The sequence below is a fragment of the Acanthochromis polyacanthus genome, chromosome 22 (genome assembly GCF_021347895.1).
Source record: "Acanthochromis polyacanthus isolate Apoly-LR-REF ecotype Palm Island chromosome 22, KAUST_Apoly_ChrSc, whole genome shotgun sequence".
NCBI lineage: Eukaryota > Metazoa > Chordata > Actinopteri > Pomacentridae > Acanthochromis > Acanthochromis polyacanthus.
The window spans coordinates 27841126-27868747 of NC_067134.1; the positions used below are offsets into that span (position 1 = coordinate 27841126).

The 27622-nt window shown below is 40.0% G+C and overlaps 2 protein-coding genes across 2 annotated transcripts in view; one reads left to right on the forward strand and one right to left on the reverse strand.

Moving 5' to 3' along the window:
- LOC110961683 (bile salt export pump-like) overlaps window positions 1-12248 on the reverse strand; it is a 33268-nt gene extending 21020 nt beyond the window's left edge. Inside the window, exons 1-21 of the mRNA XM_051943288.1 lie at window positions 12174-12248; window positions 11952-12040; window positions 11823-11841; window positions 11085-11114; window positions 10944-10995; window positions 10554-10858; window positions 9451-9538; window positions 7597-7730; window positions 7351-7522; window positions 6524-6648; window positions 6262-6436; window positions 6024-6137; window positions 5834-5944; window positions 4759-4884; window positions 4178-4381; window positions 3925-4095; window positions 3374-3575; window positions 1934-2003; window positions 1723-1843; window positions 1409-1579; window positions 278-382 (exon numbers count right to left, since the gene is read on the reverse strand). Of these exons, the coding sequence (XP_051799248.1) occupies window positions 278-382; window positions 1409-1579; window positions 1723-1843; window positions 1934-2003; window positions 3374-3575; window positions 3925-4095; window positions 4178-4381; window positions 4759-4884; window positions 5834-5944; window positions 6024-6137; window positions 6262-6436; window positions 6524-6648; window positions 7351-7522; window positions 7597-7730; window positions 9451-9538; window positions 10554-10858; window positions 10944-10995; window positions 11085-11114; window positions 11823-11841; window positions 11952-12030 (2574 nt within the window). The 5' untranslated portion in view covers window positions 12031-12040; window positions 12174-12248. The remainder of the gene's footprint in view (window positions 1-277; window positions 383-1408; window positions 1580-1722; window positions 1844-1933; window positions 2004-3373; window positions 3576-3924; window positions 4096-4177; window positions 4382-4758; window positions 4885-5833; window positions 5945-6023; window positions 6138-6261; window positions 6437-6523; window positions 6649-7350; window positions 7523-7596; window positions 7731-9450; window positions 9539-10553; window positions 10859-10943; window positions 10996-11084; window positions 11115-11822; window positions 11842-11951; window positions 12041-12173) is intronic.
- Window positions 12249-20139: 7891 nt separating this feature from the next.
- Window positions 20140-25636, forward strand: LOC110961684 (retinol dehydrogenase 7-like). Its single transcript, XM_051943379.1, has 5 exons — window positions 20140-20279; window positions 23323-23637; window positions 24690-24948; window positions 25028-25191; window positions 25277-25636. Exons 2-5 carry the CDS (start codon window positions 23325-23327, stop codon window positions 25498-25500), a joined length of 960 nt encoding a protein of 319 aa, XP_051799339.1. The 5' UTR covers window positions 20140-20279; window positions 23323-23324; the 3' UTR covers window positions 25501-25636.
- The last annotated feature ends 1986 nt before the right edge of the window (window positions 25637-27622 follow it).

Consider the following 27622-nt stretch of genomic DNA (forward strand, 5'->3'; position numbering starts at 1 on the left):
ATCTCGCAGAGAGCATAATGTAATATATCAGTAATCTGAGAAAAGGGCGTCTTTATCGGTCCGTCCCAGCAGGAGGTCAGAACTCAGAGCTGATTATAGAGCAGCGTCTCTGCAGGGTGCAGGGAAATGTTTTCATCCTGGAAGATGGGATTAATTTAGTAAAATAAAGAAGGTCTCATGCGACTTTCCTTCCACCTTGAGCACCAGGAGGGGGGGGGGGGGGGGGGGGGGGTGGAGGAAGCAGAGAAGTCATCAGTCGTGCCAAAGAAGACTCTACCTGCAGCATCTGGGTGAAGAAGGAGACGATGCCGACCAGGACGAAGAAGACGCAGATGCCATCAATCTCCCTCCTCTGACGCACCGGGTCTGTTATGGAGAAAGTCTGCACACAAAAAACACACATATATGAACGTAAAAACATGTTAAGGGGGAGCTTTGATTTGGGTGAAAAAGTCTAATTTTAAAGAAGATGATTATCATTAAACATGTGTTCTTTCTCCTGATTAATTTTTTTTAGTATTTGATTGCTTATATAATGAGTCATCACCAATCATAAACTTTAAGTGCCAATTTCTCAAAACTTGATTTTCGGACACGAATAAACTGCCCCTTAATTTATCTTCTTGTGCTTTTGACCAAAACTTCCCATTTTTGGCATGCTGCTAGTGCAGAATGCACCTATTAGCCATTTTTTTGATATCTTCATTCTATGCTGAGTTATATACGAAAATCTTTGTAGCAATTGTTTGGTTTCATTACCATGGTAATCACAGTGAAACAGGACAAAATGCCTTATAGATGCACAGGTCCATACTTAAAGTACTGCGTGGTGCATTGGTATCATTTTATGGTAAATATTGCATGAGATTTTGCTTGGGGCAAATACAAGATGTAATTTCAGGTTCCATAATTCAGCAGTATTTAATTTCAATCCAGTTGTTCAAAATGGAAAAAAAATGGTTTCACAGTAAAGTTGGTGTTCAGAGGTCTCTAACAATGTACAGGTTGCAAACCTTATCTTAAAAAGTGTGTGCAATATGAAACTTTCAACATTGGTCATTTTTAGTACTAAAAGCTCCCCCTTAATATATTTCTATATGTACACTAAAGTTTGGGGTCATCCAGAAATGTCCTTATTTTTGAAAGACAGGAAGTGTCTGGATGACCCCAAACTTTTGAACAGTAGTGTATGTATGTAGAGTTTTGGATTGTTTAGATGGAAATGTGACCAGAAGCAAACCAACTGAGCAGCTTTTTGAGTGTTGTGGAGTCAGAAGCTAGTTTGTTTCCATGATTGTAGCTGAATTTAAGGCTGCTTTTGATGTGTCAATCCACAGCCGTGATCTTCAAACATTCATTGGGACTTTTTGAAACTAGCTCATTTGGAGTTTGTGAAATTGAACCTCACCGCCAGGATTTGACTGAACAGCAGAGCGTAGACGGGGTTGACGCCGCCGTTTATTGCCGCTCCGATGGATCCAAAAAGCATGTAGGGCCACTCGGGGAGGTTGTACTTCAGGATCCGAGCAACTGGAGCTGGCTCTACGGGTTCTTCGTCCTCATCATCAGGGATGGCATTCTGAACGTAGACACAGACCGGCACACATCAAGGAAGATTAAATGGAGCGTTAGAGTGTGGACAGAGAAAGACACTCTTGTGGTTTTGCACTCCACTGGTTTGCTGTTGGGCTTTTGTTAAACCGTCCACACATAAAACTGCACCTTGGATTTGTCTGCCTGTGACACGGCGTAGGCTCTGGGGCCGAGTTCTCCAGTGATGGGAACCGACGATTCTGGAACCAGGTTGGACAGCTGGGATCTGGACCGCTGGCGGATGGAGGCTCTGCAGAAATCAAATGGAGATAGATGACCTCAAACCTGAACTACACCGTCCACACACATCTATAATGGAGGGTTTGGGACTGTTTAGTACCTTAAACTGGCTCGGTAGCTTCCTGCTCTGGACAGATTCAGTCTCTCTGGTTCTTCATGAGTTTCGGCCACTAAGACAAGACAATCCAACAGAAGCATGATAACCTACAACTAACCACAACTCCTCATGTTTCCTTTGTTTTAGTGCAAAAAAGCACATTCTGAAAATGTTCACATTTAATGAATTATACCCCCTGTCAAAAGTTTTAGGACGGGTTCTCATTTATTTAAATGAGAAAGTGTCCCAAAACTTTTGACAGGGGGTGTATCTTTTTACAAAACATCAAGAACAACCTTAAATTTCCTTCGAAAAATAACTTCAGTTTCAACAACATTCAGCCTCAGTTTATCATTTCCACATTACAACTTCCAGATCACAGAGTGTCTGGACAAACAAGACAAAAAAATGATAAAAGCGTGCAACGAAAACGACAAAGTGATACACAAAACGATGAATAAAGCAAAACACAGAATGACAAAAATGAGGCAAAAAATACAAGCAAGACAAAAAGGAAACAGAAAACAACAAAAACATGAGACAAAAAACAAAAATGAGACAAAAAAACTGACAAAATATTACAAAAATGAGACAAAAAACACAAGCAAGACAAAAAGGAAACGGAAAACAACAAAACATGAGACAAACGACAAAAATGAGACAAAAAAAACTGACAAAATATTACAAAAATGAGACAAAAAACACAAGCAAGACAAAAAAGAAACAGAAAACAACAAAAACACGAGACAAACGACAAAAATCAGACAAAAAAAACCTGACAAAATATTACAAAAATGAGACAAAAAACACAAGCAAGACAAAAAGGAAACAGAAAACAACAAAAACACGAGACAAACGACAAAAATCAGACAAAAAAAACCTGACAAAATATTACAAAAATGAGACAAAAACACAAGCAAGACAAAAAGGAAACAGAAAACAACAAAAACATGAGACAAACGACAAAAATGAGACAAAAAACTGACAAAATATTACAAAAATGAGACAAAAAACACAAGCAAGACAAAAAAGAAACAGAAAACAACAAAAACATGAGACAAACGACAAAAATGAGACAAAAAACTGACAAAATATTACAAAAATGAGACAAAAAACACAAGCAAGACAAAAAAGAAACAGAAAACAACAAAAACATGAGACAAACGACAAAAATCTGACAAAATATTACAAAAATGAGACAAAATGACAAAATGATCTAAACAACTGTCAAGGTCTCAAAATTATTTTAAATTTATACTTTTACTAATCTACAAATTAGTAGAATTCTCTGTAATTTTTACACTTTGAGGGCCAGATTGGACCCTCTGGAGGACCACTTTTGGCCCACGGGCCTCATGTTGGACACCCCTGTTCTAAGAGCATAAATGAAAGCAGAGTGGAGTTTTCTCGGGTGACATTACTCCACACAAAGGTTGGACCTACTTTGCCGAGCCTTCTCGTTCAGAGCTTTGTCTCCTTGGCTCTGCAGAGTGACCAGAGTGAAGTAGACGCCCTTCCTCTCCAGCAGCTCGTTGTGTTTGCCCCTCTCTACCGCCTGGCCGTGCTCGAAGCCCACGATAACATCGGCGTTCTTTATGGTGGACAGTCGATGAGCGATGGAGATGGTGGTGCGGCCCAAACGTACCTACGCGGGAAGTTAAATAAGAAGTCATTGACAGGACTGATATTCCACATCTTCACCTAAAAACAGAATCTTTGAGGCATAAAATGGGTCCAAAGTGACCCAAATCCAATGGAAAATGGGTATCAAAGGGTTAATATAATTATGGTTCTGATTGTCCAGCCTGGAGGCAAGACAGAAAAGCCTCTTCACAGCCAACAGGGTGCAAGAATTGACAGGAAGTGGAATCAAACTTTATGTTTAGGCCAATAATTTGTGGAGATTCCATTCTCCTTTGGATTTGACCTCATCTTATGCATCAAAGGGTTGTTAAACCTGAAGCTAAATCAGCACACAGATGAGTCAGGCCTACTTTATCCAGAGCTTCTTGGACTATGGCTTCGCTCTCATTGTCGAGAGCAGAAGTCGCCATGTCCAGCAGCAGAATCCGAGGGTTCCTGACCAACGCTCGAGCAATGGCGATCCTCTGCTTCTGCCCGCCGCTCATCTGGCCTCCACCTTCTCCCACCAGGGTGTCGAATTTCTGTTGGATTAAAGATAAAAGAGAAAGCGGTCAGTCTGTAGCTGTAGCTGTAGCTGCGCTTGTAGTTTTGGTGCCGTTCCACCTGTGGCAGGTCCATGATGAAGTTGAAGGCGTTGGCCTCCTTTGCAGCCTTGACGATGTCCTCCATGGTGACCCCAGGTCTGCCGTAGCGGATGTTCTCAGCGATGGTGGTGGCAAACAGCACGGGCTCCTGCTCCACGATGCCGATCAGAGAGCGCAGCCATTGGATGTTGAGCCCTCTGATGTCATGACCATCCAGAGTCACCTGAGAAGAGTTCACAGAGAGCAGCTGCTAATGCTAGCATTGATGGATGACGCTATTAAAGAGCTTTGATGCTGCAATGTGTTCTTTTTGCAACGAGAGGCTATTTCCTTCTGAAGAAGATGAGAGGAATCTGGAAGTTAAAGCGCATAAGGGCCGGCGATTCCAGTAAAAGTGAAAAATGAGGCTGTTAGGATCCATTGGCTGAATAATGAAACAAATTATCATGCACCTCTATCGCCCTGGGGGGTGGTTATTTTTGAAACGACTGGAATAAATGGGAAGAGGTGGAGGCTCCAGTGGGTCGAGGAAATCTTCAGTCTCAAGATAGGCCAAAGGGGACCTCTTCTAGAAGAACTACAGTGGAGCTTGACACCTACCATGCCCTCTTTAGGGTCATAGAAGCGCTGGATGAGCTGAATGGCGGTGCTCTTCCCAGCTCCACTCGGCCCCACGAAGGCCGTGGTCTCCCCCGTCTTCACTGCAACACTCAGCTGGTCCAGGATCTGAGCAAAGAGAGGAGGAAGTCGAGGAGATTATGTGTGAAGATGAATGTAGAAAAGGGCTGTCAAACATGAGGCCCGTGGGCCAAAAGCGGCCCTCCAGAGGGTCCAATCCGGCCCGCTTTGTGAAGTGTCAGAGAGAAGATGTTCAATGCAAACTGTAAATATGTAAAACTATAAATATAAAATAATTCCTAGACCTTGATCATACAGTAAAATACTAAATTGTTCATTGTTCTTTTGTCATTTTGTGTCTCATTTTTGTAATATTCTCCCTTGTTTTTGTTTATTTTTGTCTGATTTTTGTTGTTTGTTTCATATTTTTGCCATTTTTTTTTGTTTTGTGTTTCCTTTTTGTCTCGCTTGTGTTGTCTACTTTCTGTTATTTTGTTTCTCGCTTTTGTCATTTTTTTGTCTCATTTGTGGAATTTTTTGTTTTTCATTTTTTGCCGCTTTAAGTTTTTTGTGAATTTTTTTTCTTTTTTGTTTTGTTTCATGTTTTTGTGAAATTATTGTCGTTTTGTGTCTCATTTTTGTCATTTTACACCTCACTTTTATTAAATTTTGTCTTGTTTTTGTTGTTTTTGTCCTTTTTTGTCGTCTTGTTCATAAATACTACATCATTCAGTTCCAGATAACTAAATATTTTGTGTCTTTTTACAAACTCTGTGATCTGGAGGTTGTAAAGTGGAAATGATAAACTGAGGCTGAATGTTGATGAAATTGAACTTGTTTTTCAGAATTTTCAGGTTGTTCTGAGTGTTTTGTATTAAGATAATTCCTTAAATGTGAACATTTTTGCACTAAAACAGGATAATTAGGAGTTGTGGTTATGTTTAGGTTACTTTGCTGTGATTTTACTGCTCCGGTCCACTTGACGTCAAATCGGGCTGAATGTGGAACCTGAACTAAGATGAGTTTGACCCCCCCTGATGTAGAGTCATGAAAGCACCTTCACTTCAGGTCTGGAGGGGTAGTGGAAGGTCACATTGTGAAACTCGATGTCTCCTTTGACCTTGTCGAGCTTATATCCAGCCTCAGAGAAACAGTCGATCTCCGGCTCCTGGTGGCGACACGTTTAAAAAAGTGAGGAAACGGTTTCCTGTGAAAATACATTAAAATATAACATGAGGAATCCTCACTCTGTCAATGGTCTCAAAGATGATGGTAGCAGCTCCACGGCCTGCGGCAAACGCCTCCAGACATGGGGAGGCCTGCCCCAAATTCATGGCTGCGATCAGAACACCAAAGAACACCTGGAATAGAAATGGAGAAGTCAGCATTTTAAAGCTGTAAAAGTTTCTCACCCTAAGAGAACGAAGCTAACACAAATCCAACAAGAAAACCCCACTTATACAGGGACATTACAATGTGTGATACCTGCAGTAGAGTTCCTGGTGTGTACTCCTCAGTGTCCACCACCAGAGTGGAGCCATACCAGAAGGCCAGACCATAGCACAGGAAGATGATCATCCAGATATATCCAGTGAAAAAGCCCATAATAAGACCCTTCCTGATGCCCCAGCGCTGGGCCGAGACCAGGTTCCTGTCGTACCTTTTGGAAGAGGAGAGAAACCCACCTTAGCTAAGCATAAATGGAAAATAAATAACTCGTGATCGGCTTTCTGTGTTTGTAATTTACCTCTGAACTTCTTTTTTTTCTCCACCGAAAGCAGCCACAGTCCTGATGGAGGTGAGGACCTCATCGGCTACAGCACCAGCTTTGGCGTAGGCCTGCAGCTCCATCCCCGTTAGCCGAGCCACAAACTGGAGATGGAGACAAGGAGAAGTCAGTCAGGTATGTTACGGCAAGAGACACCACATCAAAATATGAAAAGTCCTGTCATGTGGAGTTGAGTTAATTTATGTCAAGATAACAAGGCAAATCAATTTACCAAGTCAAACCGAAAGAAGTGAAGCCAACAAGTCAACAAGTTGGTTAAAAGACATAAGAGAAATCAGTTTGACAACTCGAGAGATGTCAAGATCAATCATGAGCCTGAAGTTAATGAAAGATCTCAAGATACATCTCATCAACATATCAAGTCAATTCATCGGCAGTCAAAGTTCCTCACGGGAAGTCAAATTCACAAGTCCAGAGTAGTGAAGTCAACAGATTAAGTAAATAGAAGCCAGGAGAAACTGGGTTGAAGTCAAGGTAAGCTGAATCTAGTCAACAGGTGGAAAACATTCAAGCTCAATACCAAGACAACCCATGGATTTTATAAGTAGTAAGATGTCAAGACAAGTCAATTGACCAAGCCAAACCAAAAGACGTGAAGCCAACAAATTAGGTCAGAAGTGTGAAGAGAAATCAACTTGACAGGTCAAGTCAAATTAAGAGAAATCAGTTTGATAACTCGAGAGATGTCAGGGTAAATCATGAGGCGTGAAGTTTATGAAAGATCTCTCGATACATCTAATCAGCAGTAGTAGTAAGATGTCAAGTCAAGAGAATCCGAGTCTCACCAAAGCCATTAGACCGGCTCCAACACCAATCAGCGGACTTGCTGCAATGATGACAAGTGTCAGCTTCCATCCTTTCACGAAGCCAACGCAGAAGCCACACACGAAGGTGGTGAAGCGCTGCACAAAGATGGCAACTTGGTCCGCGATGGCGTCATTGATCTTGTTGATGTCGCTGTAATGCAGACAGAACCGCTGTAACGCCGACACTCCAGCGGACAGAAGTCACGTCATCGCTTTAACACTCACTCTGACAGCCGAGTGTTGAGCTCCCCCACAGAGGTGCAGTCGAACCAGCCGATCTCCATCCTCATCACTTTGCTGAAGTACATTTTCCTGATGAGCTGAACCTGCCTGGCAGCGGATGTCACCCACAGGGAGATCTGTCGGTTGTAAAGGACATTTGTTAATTGTTGGATGTAGAAGCAAGTAGGGCAGGAGGAAGTTATCACAACCGACACACTGAGCTCTGACCTCATTTATGAAGAGTAAAATCCTACAGAAGGGGCACAGCACTTACAACAGAACACAGTTACATGATCCAGATTGTTTTCTGCATCTCTGGAGTCCAAGAAAAAAAACCCTGGTAGTCTGAAATGATGTTGTCATTTGTCCAGAATGAGGGTGTACTGAGGAGATATGACTGGGTTGCATTGTGGGAAATGTAGGATCCTCGTGATTTGTTAGCAGACCCATAGCAGAGGGGACTGAAAGGTGAGAATATCTTCTTTAATCTGTCTATTGAGTGGAATTGTTGAGTGTTCAGTTGAGGCTGTTGGCCAAAGTAAAGAGACAAAAAAAGCTACAAAGCAACAAAAAAATTAACAAACAAAACAAGCGAGCCAAAAAAAACACAAAATGACAAAAACAATGCACAAAACAATGAATAAAGCAAAACACAAAATGACAAAAGGCAGAAAAAATGACCAAAAATGAGCCAAAAAACACGAAACAAAACAAGAAAGAGACTAAAAATTTGACAAAAGCGTTACAAAGCAACGAAACAATGGACAAACGAGACAAGAAATGACAGGAGCGAGAAACAAAACAACAAAAAAGTAGACAAGCAAGACAAAACAAAAACACTATACGACAAAAACAACACAAAAACCAAAACACAAAATGAGATAAGAAACACCAGCGAGACAAACAGGAAACACAAAACAGCAAAAACAAGAAACAAAAGGACAAGAGCATGAGACAAACGACAAAAGTCAGACAAAAAAAGACAAAAAACAACAAAAACAAGACAAAACGACAAAAGAACAATCCAGTATTTAACTTTCTGATCCAAACAACTTGTCATGGTCTAGAAATGATTTTAAATTTATAGTTTTACTAATTTACAATCTGCAGTTAATGTCTTCTCTGTAATTTTTACACTTTGAGGGCCGGATTGGACCCTCTGGAGGACCACTTTTGGCCCACGGGCCTCATGTTGGACACCCCTGATCAAATTAGAACTGCTCGATCTTTTGATAGCTTCAAGCCTTGACTGAAGACACTCGTGTACTCTCTGGCTTTTAACTGTAGCTGTTTTTGTTGTTTTCTCTCTAACTTTTGTTGTTTGTCTCATGCTGTTGTCGTTTTGTTTCTCATTTTTGCCGTTTTGTCTTTCCTTTTTGTCTTACTTGTGTTGTCTATTTTTTGTCGTTTTATTTCTTTTTCTGTAATTTTTGTCTTGTTTTTGTCCGTTTTTTGTCGCTTTCTAACTTTTGTTTCATGTTGTTTGTCTCATTTGTTGTCATTTTGATTCTCATTTTTGTCATTTTGTGTCTCATTCCTGTAATATTTTGTCTTGTTTTTGTTGTTTTTGGTCTTTTTTTTTGTCTGATTTTTGTCGTTTTGATCCTCACGTAAAATACTGTACCATTGAGTTCCACATGACAAAACGTTGTGTTCCTTTGTAGACACTCTGTGATCTGAAAGCTGTAATGTGGAAATGATAAACTGAGGCTGAATTTTGGTAATTTTTTTAACAGGTTTCAGAGTCGACAGGATCAAACGGTGTCATGTCGAGTGGATCGGCTCTAAGTGGAGGCGACGGTGACTCGTGACGGGTGAGTGTTTTTTCTGAAGACGTCGTGACATTTTACGACCGACCTGAAAGTATCCCAGCAAGAACACAGCTGCTCCAATTCCAGTGTAGTAGAAGGCAAACAGGGTCATTTCATATTCAATGTTGAGAATCCTGAAAGTCAGCACACACACGGTTAATAAATCATTAAAACTCCACGTACGTACAGTAAATAAATCATGCAGAACAACTGCAAACCACACAGGCACTTAAATACAAAGTGGCTGGATTCTGGTTGATTTTTACTGACATATACACCCCCTGTCAAAAGTTTTAGGACACTGTCTCATTCAAACAAAGTAGAACCTGTCCTACAACTTTTATTTCATCATATGGATGTGATCAGGGCAGGACTCTGATCATACATGTAAAGTTTCAGGCAGATTGGAGCATGTTCAGGGCATTTACACAGCATTTGAAATTTCATGGTGAAGTATCAGAATTCCAGAGGCCGCCACGGACACGCCCTTTGACTTTGGAAAAAGATTTTAATAACTTTGGATCATTAAGGCCTCCTGTATGTACTGGCCCAATTTGAGGGGAATTGGAGTTTCCCCCTAGGAGGAGTTCGCTCTAGAAAAACATGAAAAATGGGCAAAATCTGACATTCAACGCAAAATAGCTCACTTCCTGTTGGGTTTGGAATGTGGCTGTCACTGACTTTTTTGTTCAGCCTGATGTGCTGCATATGTGTACCACATTTGGTAGATACACCCCCTGTCAAAAGTTATAGGACAGGTTCTACTTTATTTGAATGAGAAAGTGTCCTAAAACTTTTGACAGGGGGTGTATGTAATCACTTTAGATATTTTCAGGATTTTTTTCAAAGGCTTTTACTCATTTTTTTGAAAATATTGACAAGAGTGTTCCTGCAAAATTTGGGGGATTTTTTAAAATAAAACTTTGAAGGGAAACTTTTCAGGAATTATTGGAATTTTCTTCCTGAAGGTTTTGCAAATTTTCAGACATTTGGGGATTTTTTTGCAGATTTTTTGGATTTTATTCAGACAAGGAAACAATATTTTTTGGTGCTTGTAAATGAGGACAACAAGAGGGTTAAAATCGCATCTTGGGCTATATTTCATGTTGAAAAACGGCCCTCCACATGCGTTTCTCACAGCCCACTCACCCACACGTCCTGTTTGGCAGCGGTTTGAGCATCTCCAATGTTGAATTGATGAGGTCCCAGCCCGACTGGTTCTGAGGCGCTGTGGGGTCGTGCGCTGCAGTGTAGTTCCTCTTCCACTGGATGGTGTTGTTCACACACTCCTTGCGGTCGTCCATCAGCTCGTTGAGCTCGATGTCGTACTCGATGAAGGTGTCGGTGAGCAGGCCGAACACCAGCAGCATGAGGGGCTGGGCCGAGCCGTGCAGAACGGCGCAGACGCCACCGACCACCATCATCACCACGTCTCTGCAGGTGGCGAAGCGGAACTGGACACAAAATAACCACACACGTGGATCAGGCAGGAGAATCTCTCAGAGAGGGGAAGCTGTGAACACTGGAGGGTGTTTTTACCAGCTGGAAGAAGCCGACTCTGATGGCTGGTAGCTGCTTATTTCCCTGAGCGCTGTTTGAAATAGAATTCCAGTCAGTTTATTTATATATAAGGTGAATGTGATAAAATATTCTAGACCTCTGTTGCTTTTTGTTACTCACTTATCATTCTCTTTGGAAGCTGCCGTGTTCCTGCATGAAAGAAAAGAGTGACACTTTGCAGTACGACTACTCAAAAAAAATGCTTCAGAAATGACTGACTCGAGAAGATTTAATGAAAGATGTATGTAGAATTCCAACTGCTCATGATTAAGAGATCAATAAGTCATCATGTGCATGAATTAATGCTTAATGGGTCATCAATTAATGAACGCTAATTCACTGTACTTCATATTGTACATTGGCTTTTAATTTAATTGAAGAAGCTCTAAGAGTTCAATATTTTAAAAAAACAAGAGGCACAAAGTAAGATTCAAAGCAAGGATTTCATTTATCTTTCAACATGTCAAGAGGACTTTCAGGTGCAGTATAGTGTGCTTTAACCCTTTGGGTCGTCCTGTGGGTCAAATTGACCCGTTTTAAAGTTTGAAAATGTGGGAAAATGTATATATTTTGACAGTGACCCGCAGGATAGCACGAGGGTTAAAAGACTCAAAGTGTTTCTGATATCTGTCACTGTAAAGAGAATATCTAATATATTTACATGAGATGCCAGTCTGGTTGCCACTTTTTAATATTTTCTGCTTGCAAAACAGTTCATTTATAAAATAAAAAAATGGTTGACAAACATAATTGTTCAAATCATTCCATGAAAATTACACAGAATTATAAAATAACTTGCCGCTGATCTAAATACGGTTGATTTGATGCATAAAATACTCCATAAAATGCTAAACTTACATGTAGGAGCCCGCTGGTTCTGCAACACAACAACAGAATAGACATTACAGGTTAAAATCAATCCATGTTTATGTTCAGTTATTGATCATTGCAGGATTGATAAACTCTCTATATTGTCTAGTAAATTACCTTCATCAGAAAACACATAGCTGTGGTTTTCCTGTCCCAGCTTTTTAATGCTTTGCAGTTTTACTGATCCTGTCGGCATGTTGAGTCATCTGGGAAAAGCAGAAAAAAAGAAATAAAAGTTGTTGTTCTTTTAAAAGTCAAATATTCAAAGAAAACGTGTATTTTTTTCAAGCACAAAGCTTTCTAAAAGGCACAAAGTGTGATCCCAAAGCATTATCTTACCGATGTGTTATCTTTGTTATCCTTGACGTGCAGCTGGTACATCCCTCGGGTTCCTGCAGTTGTGGCAGCTCGTCACTTGGGTGCAATCAAAAAACTGCTGGGTTAAAAAATAACCCAACCTTAACCCCGCCGACACGTCACAATAGGACGGAACACCCTGTCTCATTCACTGCATACTTTTTTATACAGGAAATAAAATAGAATTTATAATCAGTGGAACCACCTGATGGTGAGATGAGAAGCTCTATAAAAAATTCCAAAAGTAATAATTACCTAATGGGTATAAATAGATGGGAACAGACTCAATCAAACAAGATCATTATTTCATTTCAGTTTTCACACTGTTTAATTAAGGTAGCACTAATTAAATATAATGAGCAATATCTGAAAGGTGGTGAATAAATTTGCTCTGTAAACTGTGAAAGCTGCAGGAGGGCAGTGAGTCTGTCTTAATAGTTAAATTCTTACTAAACTTTTTATCAGCTTTAGATACAAATTCAGTCACATACCTGGAATGAAATGAATGAAATTTCTCATTAAATAAATTAGAATCTTACAAAATTGTGCAGTTTTCAGTGACTTTGCTGTTTTCCTTCCTTCCTTCCTTTTATCTTAACTAACAATTTTTTTTTGCAATTATCCTCTCAATTTAGCATTATCAATGGATAAATATCCCACTATTCACACTTAATATTCACATAGTACCATCTTGTTTTAACTTATTTCTACTTGCTGCTGATTTTAGGTTCACTTTTTATTTTTTTACATAATTGTATGAACTCTTTTCTCTTACACCTCAATAACATTACAGCCTGAGAGACTTCAACATACAAATATGTAACGTTAGCGCGCTCGCTAGCTAACGTTAGCGCGCTCGCTAGCTAACGTTAGCTAACGGGTTAGCATGACATACAAATATTAGATCAAATGTTATTAATGTTAGATTGCGAGTGTAAGGAACTGCTAGCTAGTTAGCTAGTTCATAAATGTTAAAGGATTAAAACCACTACCCCTCAAGCGACTACTATGAACCCAGGATGTATTTTAATAGTGAAATTAGCTTAAAATGATGAAGTGACTACAACTTATTACAGATAAAGTGAAATTATTCATATTAACAGTGCAAAACGGCTGCAGATATAGTGGCTATTAGCTAACATTATACCTAATGTTGGCGAGCAGCTGGTTGGCTAGTTAATAAATGTCAAAGAATTAAAACAACTACCCCCTCACTCCACCACTACTATGACCCCAAGTTGTATTTTAACAGTGAAATTAGCTGAAAATTATGCAGTTACCACAACCTAAAATAAATAGCAAAAGTATTCATTTTAAGCTATCGTAAAATACTGCCTTGTCTGTGTTGTGTGAAACTGTAACTGGAAGAGAAGAATCTAGAAGGTTCAAAAGTAAGAAACTAAATAAATACCCAGATAGCAAACTATGGGTGAATCAATGTTGAATCTATGTTGAGACCTAATGTAGAAATTATACAGAAAGCGCAAGGTTGATAAAAATGTTGAGTCAACGTTTGCTTTTCAACCATAAATCACACTTTACCCAGATAGCAAAAGATGTTAAATCAATGTTGAATTAGGGTTAAAATGTCAACATTTTGTTAACATTGAAGTTTGTGTTTAAAAGATACCATTGAATCTACATTGTATTTTGGCTTAATTAAAATGTTTGACAGGTCAATGTTTAATTAATGTTGAATCTATGTTTGCAAACATGTAATCTATGTAAGCAAAAGTTGACTCAACATTTTATCAACCTTACGCTTTCTGTATAATTTCTACGTTCGGTCTCAACATAGATTCAACATTGATTCACCCATAGTTTGCTCTCTGGGTACGAATGAATAAACCAACAGCTGATGTCAAAAAGCCTCCTTTGAATCCAGCATTAACAGCCCAACAGTGTCTTTACAGAACCCCTAACAACCCAAATTATCACCCCACATAGTCAACTACAATTCACAGAAACAGCCCAGCATTTTCCTCAGTGTTCTGATCGACACACGGTCTACTTTAGCAGTGACTCACGTGCTGTTATCGATCAGATTTGGGCTTGGCTGGAACTTGGGGTGAGATTGGTTTGTTTAGAGGTGAGTGTCCTGCCGGTTTATGCTGCTAAAAAGGCCATTGACCTTACAGGAGCAAATATTTTACCTGCGGAGGCTCAGCACTGTTTCTGCATCAGCACAAGTTGAATGTGACCGATGTCATCGCACAAGTGGACACATTAAATGAGTATTATACAATCCTGTGGACAAATATATTCTTCACATGAGAAATGATTTTATTCTACAAATGAAGACGCCATTGTGTTGAGCTTTATACACAAAAACCTTGTTCAAACTGTTTGTTTACTTTGCGTGGAGTATTGTAGTGCTGTACACTGGATTATTACGCTAGCTTGCCTCTAAGTCAACTGAATAATGGTAATGAACTGGCTAACATCATGAGTGTTGGACTGTGAAAAGAGTTCAGTTCTCCAAAACTTGGACAGAACACTTCATAAGCACCTAATTAGTGCAGGGATTAAATAGTTTTAATTAAGGAGCAAACACTTTAGTGAACACACATAGTTTAAGAGGAGTCTGAGAGCTGTCCGTTGTGGTGGAGTTGGAATCTGACTACAACCTGCATCGCCACATTGTGTGCGAATGTCTTTGTATGATTTTGTGTACATTCAAATCTCATATAATGTTTGTTTTCTCGTACATCGCGCGATTAAATCATGTTATGGCTGACAGAATGTGTCCTGGCAAGCACAATGACGCACAGACAGCTCACAAAACATCCTTATCAAGGCTTCTTTTCAGTCTTCACATATCTACTTCATGAGTCACACATGCAGCCTTTTCTTACAGGCATGCGTCACCAGCACAGTTTACTCTAACAAAGATGATCATAGGCATAATGAAAATTCTGCTCAACTGTGTCAAACGTGAATTGATTATGGTTCTAAGTTGGAGGGTGGATTATCAAGGAAATATAAAACTATATATTGTACTGGATGTGTCTATTGTTTTGATTCTTCTAGCAAGATTTAGAATTAGAAATTCATAGTCATTATTAAACAGGAAAATCAAGGTCTAATTTAAAAGTCTTCCCCAATGTAAAAGCGCTGTGTGATTCTCTTTGTTGATTTATGTTGGATTTAGATTTACTATAAATAATAAGTGCAATAAAGTGAGTTCATTTTCTATTTAAAGCAGGGGTGTCAAACTCATTTTAGTTCAGGTTCTACATTCAGCCCAATTTGATCTCAAGTGATCAGTAAAATCACACCATAATAACCTACAAATAGCCACAACTCCACATTTTACGTGTTTTAGTGCAAAAACATGCATTCTTAAAATGCTCATATTTAAGGAGTTATGTTTTTACAAAACATAGTAAAAACAGGAGATTTCTGAAGAAAAATAAGTTCAATTTAACAGTTAAAATACACAAATGCAGTGCACTTTTGCTGGGATGGTTGCTCATGGTTTTAAGTGTTAGCTTATTTAGCTAGTTTTTAGATAAACTGCTAGCTAGTCATATTTAGATACATTTTGTTAAAAATCAAACAATCAGTTCACTGACCTTATGACTGTTTACTACTGATGCTACTGTAGTATTTTCATATAAATAATGTTTTAATTCAGTGCTCTTTTATAGATAAATGAAGCAGTTTTTCTTCTCTGAAAACTCCACAGGGAATGATAGTCAGAGCTACACATCACACTGATGTAACGTCAGCTTCTCCAGACTTGAGCAACATTTTCTGTCAGTTTGCTGATTAATAGATGACTAAGTTCATCTGAATGATTTCTGCCGAACCAAAATACAGAAGTAAACTAGAGTGACAGGAATCATGTACTGATTCAGTCGTCGCTGCACTTTTTAAAGTTTCAACACTGCAATATTTCTTGTGGAACATTAATGCAACAGCCTATAATCCTACTGTCTCCTCACCTCAGTGTCAAAAGGACCACAATAGGTACATAGAAAAATAGAAAGTTAACGACTCAACACTACACACATCTGGAGCTGTTTGCGTAGTTAACACATTAAACCAACAAGAGCAGAGACGTCTCATGAAAGATAACTGAACCGGAGTTTAATTTGTGTTACGGCGTGTTCTGCTTCTCTGTTCTACTTCTCTTTTGCTGGGATGGTTGCTCATAGGTTTTAGCATTAGCGTAAATAGCTGATTTTTAGATAAACTTTTAGCTAGTATTTAGATACATGTTGCCCTTAAAAATCACAAAATATTACACCATCAGTTTCACCATCACTGACCTTATGGCTATTTACTACTGGTGCTACTGTAATTTTTTAATACAAGTAATATTTTAATTCCATGTTCTTTTGCTCGGATAGTTGCTTGTAGTTTTTAGCGTTAGCTTAGCTCGTGTTTTTTGCGTTAGCTTAGTTAGCTGGCCAACTTTAGCTACATGTTGCTGTAAAAAAAACAATCTAAAAGTACAGATAAGTACTGGATCGACAATATAATAAAAAGTAGTATTATTGGACATGTTTCTTTTAAATATATTTGTACGTATGTATGTTTGGGGGTTTAATATTACCTCATAACTACAACACTGTTCAGTTAAATATGTTAATAAGTAATCATGTTGTGCTTCATAAATAATATGTAACTTTTGAAAGGACAAATGAGATTAATTACATTCAGGAGGTCTAAGAGTTGCTACTGTTTGCTAAATTAAAGTTATATTAGTGTTAAACAGATGTTACTCAATCCTTTGGCTGACTTTTCAGTATCTCATAATCACTGCACCGTTCCACGAAGGTTCTGCAGACTTTAAAGCTGAGTTAGAATGTGTTGACATGTTGTGACATCTGAACTGGAGGTCTTTGCCCTCTTCTAGTTTGGCTTCCTGCTCAGCTCCAGGTTGTATCCAAGCAATGTTGTTCATTCGACTCAGCAAAGCACTGCGAGTTCTCAAAGGTTGTAGAATAATGTCTTCAAGCCTAATAACAATTCAAGATTTTTTTAGAAAAATGCACGATGCAGAATTTAAGCTAAAAATAAATATAAAATTAAAGTGCAGATTACAGCCTGCATGTAATCCCTCGCTGCTATGAGTATTCCCTCTTTGTTTGAAGTACAAATTCTGATCCATCAGTGAACAAAAGGGAAAATCAACAGCTTAATCTAATATTTATGCTTTCTGGTGCTGCTGATGGTTGGTTTAAATCATTAAAGTTTGAAGAACAGGAGTAAAGAAGGTCTATATTTTAATCATGTGAGACAAACACAAAATGTTTTTTTTATTGATGAGTCCAACATCAGTTATGTATGAGATTAGGCTTGTGATTTATATTATTTATATTAAAACCACTGACTGGATATGCATGCTTGCACATGAAAACAAGCGTGTGCTGGTAGGTGGTGGTGAACCGTCGGTCGTTCACCGCTGCCTCTAAACGTTGTCAGGAATCTGCAAAGAGAAGGACTCTGTCGAGGATACAGTGATTCACAGGAGGAGGACATGGTGACATGTCTGCACTCATGGAAAGGTCACTTTTTGAAAATTTAAAGATGAAGGTAATAAAACTTAAGTCGGGAAACATGACAGGAAAAATGCACCAAATGTAAGACAGCGATCAGTAGAGATCCTGCTGCTTCTTCTGCAGTCCCTCCATCCATCCATCATCCATCCATCCATCCTCCATCCATCCATCCATCCTCCATCCATCCATCCATCCTCCATCCATCCATCCATCCATCCATCATCCATCCATCCATCCATCCATCCATCCATCCATCCATCCTCCATCCATCCATCATCCATCCATCCATCCATCCATCCATCCTCCATCCATCCATCCATCCATCCATCATCCATCCATCCTCCATCATCCATCCATCCATCATCCATTTATCCATCCATCCATCCATCCATCCATCATTCATTCATCCATCCTCCATCCATTCATCCATCCATCCATCCATCCATCATTCATTCATCCATCCTCCATCCATCCATCATTCATCCATCATTCATCCATTCTTCCATCCAACCATCCATCCAGTTGTACTTGCAGCAATCAGATCAGCATTAGGCACCAAATGCAACAAAGGCTTATGGGCAAATTAAAAACATCCGTCTATCCATCCATTATCTATACTAGGGGTGTCCAACATGAGGGCCATGGGCCAAAAGTGGTCCTCCAGAGGGTCCAATCTGGCCCTCAAAGTAGAAAAATTCCAGAGAAGACATTAACTGCAGATTGTAAATTAGTAAAACTCTAAATTTAAAATCATTTCTAGACCATGACACGATGTTTGGATCAGAAAGTAAAATCCTAGATTGCTCATTGTTCTTTTGTTGTTTTGTGTCTCATTTTTGTAATATTTTGTCTTGTTTTTGTCCATTTTTTTTATCGCTTTGTAACTTCTTTAATCACATTTTTAGGCATAGTGTATAGGTGGATGGATGGAACCAGTTCTTCTCGGAGTGACTGAAAGCAGCGTCTCCAGACCAAACAACACCGCTACCACCTGGTGGTAAAAATGTAGAAATGCTCACATGACCCTCAGTGAGCTGCATGTGTTGTCATGGACTTTACGAAACATCTCCTCACCAACAGGTCGCTGTCTGGTCCACACCCACGCTGGACAACCATCATTAGACAATGTAGAGCACTGAGTCTAGTTTGTTGACAATCTATAGCAGCAGTAAATTAGTAGGACTGAAAACAGTTCAGCATTTCACAGGAGAACTATCGGCAATATTTCATCCATTCAGCAGAACAGGAAACAAGTCCCTGAGACAATGAGAGGAAACAGGAAGCAGTTTGATTTTCCTCATCAGCGCTGCCTTTGCTAACACTGTGCAGGACCTGGTCCTATCAGTCGTTCCATCACACTTTGTTTGTTTTGTGCTTTTTATCCACAAACAAAGTCTGTTTTACACCGATTGACCTGCAGCTAAAAGAACACAGATTAGAAAGTTAATTAGTCTGTTGCTCTTTCTCACAGAAAATATTATTTTACTTTGATTTGGTCAAAAGCTAAAGTAATTAAAATATCAGACAGCATCAGGCCTTGCTTGCTTGGATCTTTTCTCATCATTTTGGATCATTTTTGTGTCTTTGGGATAATTTTCACGTCATTTAGGACAAATTTCAGGTCATTCTGGACTAATTTTCTGTTTTATGGAACATTTTCAAATAATTCTGGATACATTTTGACTAATTTTGGACAATTTGAGTAATTTTGGACAATTTTCTTGTCATTTTTACGAGTTTTATATCAGCTTGGATCTTTTCTTGTCATTTGGGATCATTTTTGTGTGATATTGGACAATTCGAGTCATTTTGGGCAAGTTTTGAGTCATTTAGGACAAATTTGATGTCATTCTGGACTCATTTTCTGTAATTATGGGGCATTTTCAAGTCCTTTTGGACAATTTTCTTGTCATTTTCAAGTTTTAAGAACAGCTTGGATCGTTTCTCATCATTTTTGCGTCATTTTTTGTCTTTGGGATAATTTTCAGGTCATTTTGGGCAATTTTTGAATCATTTTGAACAATTTTCGAGTCATTTTGGACAAATTTCATGTCATTCCGGACTAATTTTCCGTAATTATGGATGATTTTCAAGTCATTCTAGACGGGTCTATATATAATTAAGGGATTTCAAAAGTCCTTCAATTATATATTGACCTGGACAATTTTCTAATCATTTTGTACAATTTTCTTGTCATTTTGTATAATTTTTGTGTCTTTTGGATAATTTTAAAATATTGTCATTATCATTAGTGTTTTTAACTCCTGTTTTTCCAGTTTAGTTTAATTTTCCTGTGTTTTGAATTCCCATTTTTCAGTGTCTAGATCGGATTTATCATTCATTTCATGTTATCCTCATTAAAAAAAATTGCTTTTCTTTCAAAAATGAAGACATTTTGAACGGTAGTGTAAATCATAACCATGTTTCCTTTAAGAAGCTGCTCCTCTTCCTGCCCCCAGGCGGCGCTGTTGTCCTCAGCTGTGGATCACATGGACGTTCAGATCAACGACCTGCGGCTTCCCCCTCCACAGTGAACAGACCGGAGCTGGCTGACGGACTGAACACCTCGGATCTGCAGGTAAGACTCGCTACTGGTGGTAAAACACTAAAAAAATAATAAGTTTCTGTCTGAATGTTTAGATTCTATCGTCAGTTAAAATCGGATTTGTTAAAGAGGTGAAGAAACTCCGGGTCGGTGAACTTGATCAGTCACTTCCAGTAACCTTGTCTGTGTTCTGGCGCTCTGAAGCAACCCCGTCGAAGAGGGGATAAAGTCTGAGCAGGCTTGTCAGGACTGAAAAACACCATCGGCAACTAAAGTTTCAACACATCTGCAGTCGGAGCATGCAAAGTAACAGAAGCTCCCCAGTGATCCTGCTGCTGTGTCTGTTTCAGTCTCATTTCTAGTCACTGAAACCACTGGGGCCATAGAAGGGTTTGTTGACAGCATGAGCATACCTTACATTCATCTGATTTCAGCTTCTTCAGTCCTTTCCCCCCCCCCCCTTCTCCATGATAGTGAGGATCATTCCAGAACTGGAGGACATTTGGGCGTCAGATGTTTTCAACAATTTACCTTCTTTGCCCCATATTCATCAGTAATAAACTATCAAAGGCTTGATTGGCTGACCTGCCACATCAATGACAGCGTTTTTATTCAATGTTTTCTGTGTTGCTTGAGGTCACTGAGAAATGTCCTTATTTTTGAAAGAAAAGCATTTTTTCCAATGAAGATGACATTAAATGAATGATAAATCCAGTGTAGACATAGTTAATGTGGTAAATGACTGTTGTAGCTGGAAATGTTTAATGGAATATCTCCATGGGGTACAGAGGAACATTTCCAGCAACCATCACTCCTGTGTTCTAATGCTACATTGTGTTAGCTAATGGTGCTGAAAGGCTCATTGATGATTAGAAAACCCTTGTTCAGTTATGTTAGCACATGGATAAAAGTGGGAGTTTAATGGAGAACATGGAATTGCCTGAATGACCCCAAATCTTTGAACACATTAAAATACATACAAAATGCAGCAAAAATATAGTAGAATAGTAGAAATATGTTAACAATGTCTCGACTGGATTTCTGATTTATTTAGTGTCATCTTCATTGGAAAAAAGCTGCTTTTTTTTCAACAATAAGGATATTTCTAAGTGACCCCAAACTTTTGAACGGTAGTGTATTTACTGTAGTCTTATGCAAGAGTGAATACCCGTCTGTTAATAACTACAGAACTGCATACACACGTGGACAAAATTGTTGGTACCCCTCAGTTAAAGAAGGAAAAACCCACAATTCTCACTGAAATCACTTGAAACTCACAAAAGTAACAATAAATAAAAATTTATTGAAAATTAAATAATCAAAAACAGCCATCACTTTTGAATTGTTGATTAACATAATATTTAAAAAACAAACTAATGAAATAGGGCTGGACAAAAATGATGGTACCTCTATAAAAGATTGAAAACTATTTGACCAGAGTGACATGATTAACTCAGGTGTGTCATTTAATTGACATCACAGGTGTTTCCAAACTCATAATCAGTCAGTCTGCCTATTTAAAGGGAGACAAGTAGTCACCCTGCTGTTTGGTGAAAAGGTGTGTACCACACTGAACATGGACAACAGAAAGCGAAGGAGAGAATTGTCCCAGGACATCCGAAAAAAAATGATAGACAAACATCTTAAAGGTAAAGGCTATAAGACCATCTCTAAACAGCTTGAAGTTCCTGTGACAACAGTGGCTCATATTATTCAGAAGTTCAAGACCCACGGGACAGTAGCCAACCTCCCTGGACGTGGCCGCAAGAGGAAAATTGATGACAAATTGAAGAGACGGATCGTTGGAATTGTATCCAAAGAGCCCAGAGCAACCTCCAAAGAAATTAAAGGTGAACTCCAAGGCCAAGGTACATCAGTGTCAGATCGCACCATTCGTCGTTGTTTGAGCCAAAGTGGACTTCATGGGAGACGACCAAGGAGGACACCACTGCTGAAAAAAACTCATAAAAAAGCCAGACTGGAATTTGCAAAAATGCATGTTGACAAGCCACAAAGCTTCTGGGAGAATGTCCTTTGGACAGATGAGACCAAACTGGAGCTTTTTGGTAAGGCACATCAACTCTATGTTCATAGACTCAAAAACCAAGCATACGAAGAAAAGAACACTGTCCCTACGGTGAAACATGGAGGAGGCTCAGTAATGTTTTGGGGCTGCTTTGCTGCATCTGGCACAGGGTGTCTTGAAAGTGTGCAAGGTACGATGAAATCTGAAGACTATCAAGGCATTCTGGAGAGAAATGTGCTGCCTAGTGTCAGAAAGCTTGGTCTCAGTCGCAGGTCATGGGTCTTCCAACAGGACAACGATCCAAAACACACAGCCAAAAACACCCAAGAATGGCTGAGAGAAAAGCGTTGGACTATTCTAAAGTGGCCTTCTATGAGCCCAGATCTGAATCCCATTGAACATATGTGGAAGGAGCTGAAACATGCCATTTGGAGAAGACACCCATCAAACCTGAGACAACTGGAGCTGTTTGCTCATGAGGAGTGGGCCAAAATACCTGTTGACAGCTGCAGAACGCTCATTGACAAATACAGAAATCGTTTAATTGCAGTGATTGCCTCAAAAGGTTGTGCAACAAAATATTAAGTTATGGGTACCATCATTTTTGTCCAGCCCTATTTCATTAGTTTGTTTTTTTTAAATAATTATGTTAATCAACAATTCAAAAGTGATGGCTGATTTTGATTATTTAATTTTCAATAAATTTTTATTTATTGTTACTTTTGTGAGTTTCAAGTGATTTCAGTGAGAATTGTGGGTTTTTCCTTCTTTAACTGAGGGGTACCAACAATTTTGTCCACGTGTGTATCTGAACTGCATTGTTTCTACATACCTGCTTTGTCCATATTTGTCACGTGCAGCAGGTTAATGTTTCACTGAGCCCTGCACAGATTAAAAAGGAGCTCCTACAGTCAAGTTCATCAAACAGGCTACTCCTGAAACATCCAGAAAACATTAAGGGTGCTTTAATACCCCTACTACCGGAAAAAGAAGTCGTAGATCCAACCACTCGTGATGGGCCTAAAGGATGTCTCCGTTTTGTTCCTCCAGTCATGTTTCTCTGCCTGCTGGGCCTGGTGGTCCTCTTCTTGGTCTACCGCTGGATCAGAGAGCTGCCCAGAGTGTCCGACAAGGGCAGCAAGTATGTCTACATCACCGGCTGTGACAGCGGCTTCGGGAACCTCCTGGCCCGGCATCTGGACAAGAAGGGCTTCAGAGTGATCGCCTCGTGTTTCACTGAGAAGGGAGAGGAGGACCTGAAGAAGGCCTGCTCCAGCAACCTGACCACCACGCACCTGGACGTCCGGTCCAAGGACAGCGTGGAGAAAGTGGCGACCATGATCAAGGCCAAGGTTGGGGAGAGTGGTGAGTAGACTGAAATATCTGAAGTAGGGCAACGTGGAATGGTTCCTCGATGTGGTCCACTTCCTTGACGTAGTCTACTTCCTGGATGTAGTCTACTTCCTGGATGTGGTCTCCTTCCTGGATGTAGTCTACTTCGTGGATGTAGTCTACTTTGTGGATGTAGTCTACTTCGTGGATGTAGTCTACTTCCTGGATGTAGTCTCCTTCCTAGATGTGGTCTCCTTCCTGGATGTGGTCTACTTCCTAGATGTATTCCGCTCCCTATATGTAGTCTACTTCCTGGATGTAGTCCGCTCCCTAGATGTGGTCTCCTTCCTGGATGTAGTGCGGCGGGGTTATGTGACGATCAGCGTTGGTTTGTCTGTCTGTCTGTCTGTCTGTCTGTCTGTTAGCAACATTACTCAAAACCAGAGTAATGGATTTAGATAAATTTTTCAGTGAAGTTCAGAAATGACACAAGGACCAAGTGATCAGATTTTGGCAGTGATGCTGCTTATAATCTGGATCCACAGATTTGTTAAAGATTTCTGTATCATTGTGAGATAGCAGCACGGTGTCACTGTAACCATGACAACAAGTGAACACTACTTGATCACATGATTGTGATCCTGCTACAGATCCACCTCTGAGGACCACGGATGTTTATAAAACTATAATTGTGAATAATTCCTATTTTTTAAAGAAGTTTTTCATAGTTTGAAGATATTTTAAAGTTATTTTGGATCCATACTAGGACTGCCCTCTCTGGGGGGTTGTCTTGTTTCTTTTGTGCTAAGTGACAAGTCAAAGAAGACAGTGAACATTAAACCTGCTTCTTTTCTGATGTTTTTTTCCCCCCATTTAAGGCTGCATCAACACTTTGTCCCAGGGAAAGTTAAACCTTGTTGGGTTCTTGAATGATTAATTTTTTCTGGATTAACTTGCTGTTCTTTCTAAAACACACCTTGTTATCTTAAGTCTTTTCAGTGTGTACTTATTTGCTTCAAACTGCCCTCGTGAAGGAATTTGTGTGGGCGAAGTATGTCATTGACTGGTCTGCTGTAAACCGCCAGGCCTGTGGGCTGTCGTGAACAACGCCGGTGTTTCCGTTCCCTCGGCGCCGTGGGATTGGCTGACCATCGATGACTCCAAGTCCATGCTGGATGTGAACCTGGACGGGGTCATCGCTGTGACCCTGAGCGTCCTGCCGCTGATAAAGAAAGCCAGAGGCAGGGTGGTGAACGTGGCCAGCGTGTTTGGGAGGATCAGCCCTACCGGGGGTCCGTACACCGTCTCCAAGTACGGCGTTGAAGCGTTCAACGACGCCCTCAGGTGAACTCACGTTATTGAGCCTGATGTCAACGTTCTTAGTTTGCACACAGACCCAGACTAAATGAAATGTCCTTCTCAGGATAAACATGGCCCCCTTTGGTGTCAAAGTCCTCTGCATCGAGCCGGGCTTCTTCAAAACCAATGTGACCGACACTGCCATCCTGAGCAAGAACGTCAAGATGCTGTGGGAGCGACTGCCTCAGGACGTCAGGGACGACTATGGCAGTGAATATCTCCAGAAGTGTACGCATTTATCTGGTTTTTCTTCATTTATGTGACTGCTTAGCTTATTATTTAGTGATCGTAATGCTTTCATTTTCCCTCCTAGCGCTGGCATTGATATCAGACAAAGTTGCGAAGATGAGCGATGGAGACCTGATGAAGGTGGTCCACTGCATGGAGCACGCTGTGTCGGCTGTCCGGCCTCGCACTCGATACTCCCCCGGCTGGGATGCTAAGCTGTTCTGGCTGCCGCTGTCATACATGCCAACATGTGTCAGCGATTACATCCTGCTTTCACAAGCCATTCCTGTCGCCAGGCAGATACAATAAGTCTGTATGTCTCCATCTAGTTCAAGCATTACCTTGTATGTGCTGCTTGTATGGAATTCAAAGACTTCTTTCTCAGCCTGTCTGTAGTTGGGTTTCCATTACAGTTTTTCGCAAAATAAAAGCAATATTTCTAAAATTTCGACAAAGTATGTTTGTGCTTTGAACGTGTTTCCATTGAAGGTTGTTCTGGGCAGAAGCATCGTAACTCTCGTAAAATATCATCCCGCGAGATTTCACTGCAGGAAGATGGACGAACCCTTTCTCCCTCATTTCCGCTTCTATCTCCTTCTAACACTCTGCATTCCTCTGCTGTTTGCTGTCTGGTATGGCAGTGATGTTTTTCTCAAGAATAAGGGCAAGAAAAGTCTGGGTCTCCTCTTTGTCCACACGTACCGCGCCATGTTTACTCCGAGAGAACTGGTCATGTGACCAGGTACGTCACGTCCAGTGACGTATAATTGTGAAAAACGTGTTTCCATTGCACTTTTGCGATATTTTTCAATGTCGAAACGTCTGAAGAACCACCTCATGAGACCGTAAAAACTTTTTAGCGATATTTTAGTCCTTTTTCGAAATTCAGGTGTTTCCATTACCAGTTTTTTATTGCGCTAATTACATTTTGCGCATATCTAAGGGTAATGGAAACGCAGCTAGTGTCTCTTCTCTGATTTCATTCTGTGGGCTCGGTCGGCTGTTTACAAAGCCACCTTATCTACGATCAGATAGATCAGTTCAGGCTAATGTCCTTGACATTGTCGATTAGGCGTGTGCGAAAGGTTTAAGGACGAGCAATAAAAGCGCTGGTAAGTTTGGCCTTGATTACAAAGTACACAGGGAGCAGGACTGTTCTGGTTTCTGCTCTTCTGAGGTGGAAATTCACAGAATTTGAATTGCTGGTGTTGAAGAAATTTCACTCTGAGTCCTTGGAAGTTTGCTGTAGTCAAGTGTTTATTGGTATTCTAATGGGTCTACCAACACAGAGCATGAGTCTGTGGAGGGAAGAAGACCAAGAACATTTGCAGAGGATTTATAGGGATGATTGGAGGGTAGCAGAATGGAAATGCAAGGGTGAATAGTGGTTAATTTGGGTAGGGTTGCCAATCAGTAACATGGATAGATGGACAGATAAATACTTTATAATCCAGAGGGAAATTTAAGATACAGCAAAGAACAAAAGGTGGTTGAATCAAGGAGTCTGGCAGATGGTAACAAATAACAAAAGGTAAAAGAATAGTGGAAATCTGTTGGAAATGGAGTGACAATAGAAGGTATCTCAAGCAAAAGGAGTGATATTTTCTTCATCACTGGTAGAACAGACAGTTTCTGTGTAGTTTTTTTTTCCAGAAACAGGACTGTAATGTCTGCTGGGACATCACAAGTAAACCAATTTCCTCTCATGATGCCATGAAAAAGTATTTGCCCCCCTACAGATGTCTTCTATTTTTGCACACATGAATGTTTAAGATCTTCAAACTACTTTTAATATGAGAGAAAGATACAATTCAGGTAAAGAAGGTAAAATGCTGTCCTTTTTGCCCTGTGTGTGATATGTGAACTACCAATCTACCAAATGACCAAATTCATGTGTTAGCTGGTTCAATTCCATGGCCACACCCACACATGATTACTGCCAGGCTTGTTGGAGCTAAACATCAGGACGTAGAACCTGTCTGGTGTTGTGGAGCAGCTAAAGGCTCTCAAAAAGCAGCACATGATGCCACGTTCTAGAGAGATTCAAGAACAGATGAGGAACGTTGACATTTATCAGTCAGGAAAGGACGACACCACAGTGAGAAACGTTATCCACAGATGGAGAACCTTCCCAGGACTTCTAATCCAGGAAGTCATAAGACAAACATCCAAAGATCTGCAGACCTCACTGACCTCAGTTAAGGTGAGTCTACAACAGCAGTGTCCAACATGAGGCCCGTGGGCCAAAAGTGGTCCTCCAGAGGGTCCAATCCGGCCCTCAAAGATTAAAAATTACAGAGAAGACATTAACTGCAGATTGTAAATTAGTAAAACTATAAATTTAAAATCATTTCTAGACCATGACAAGTTGTTTGGATCAGAAAGGAAAATGCTAGATTGTTCTTTCGTCATTTAGTGTCTCCTTTTTTTC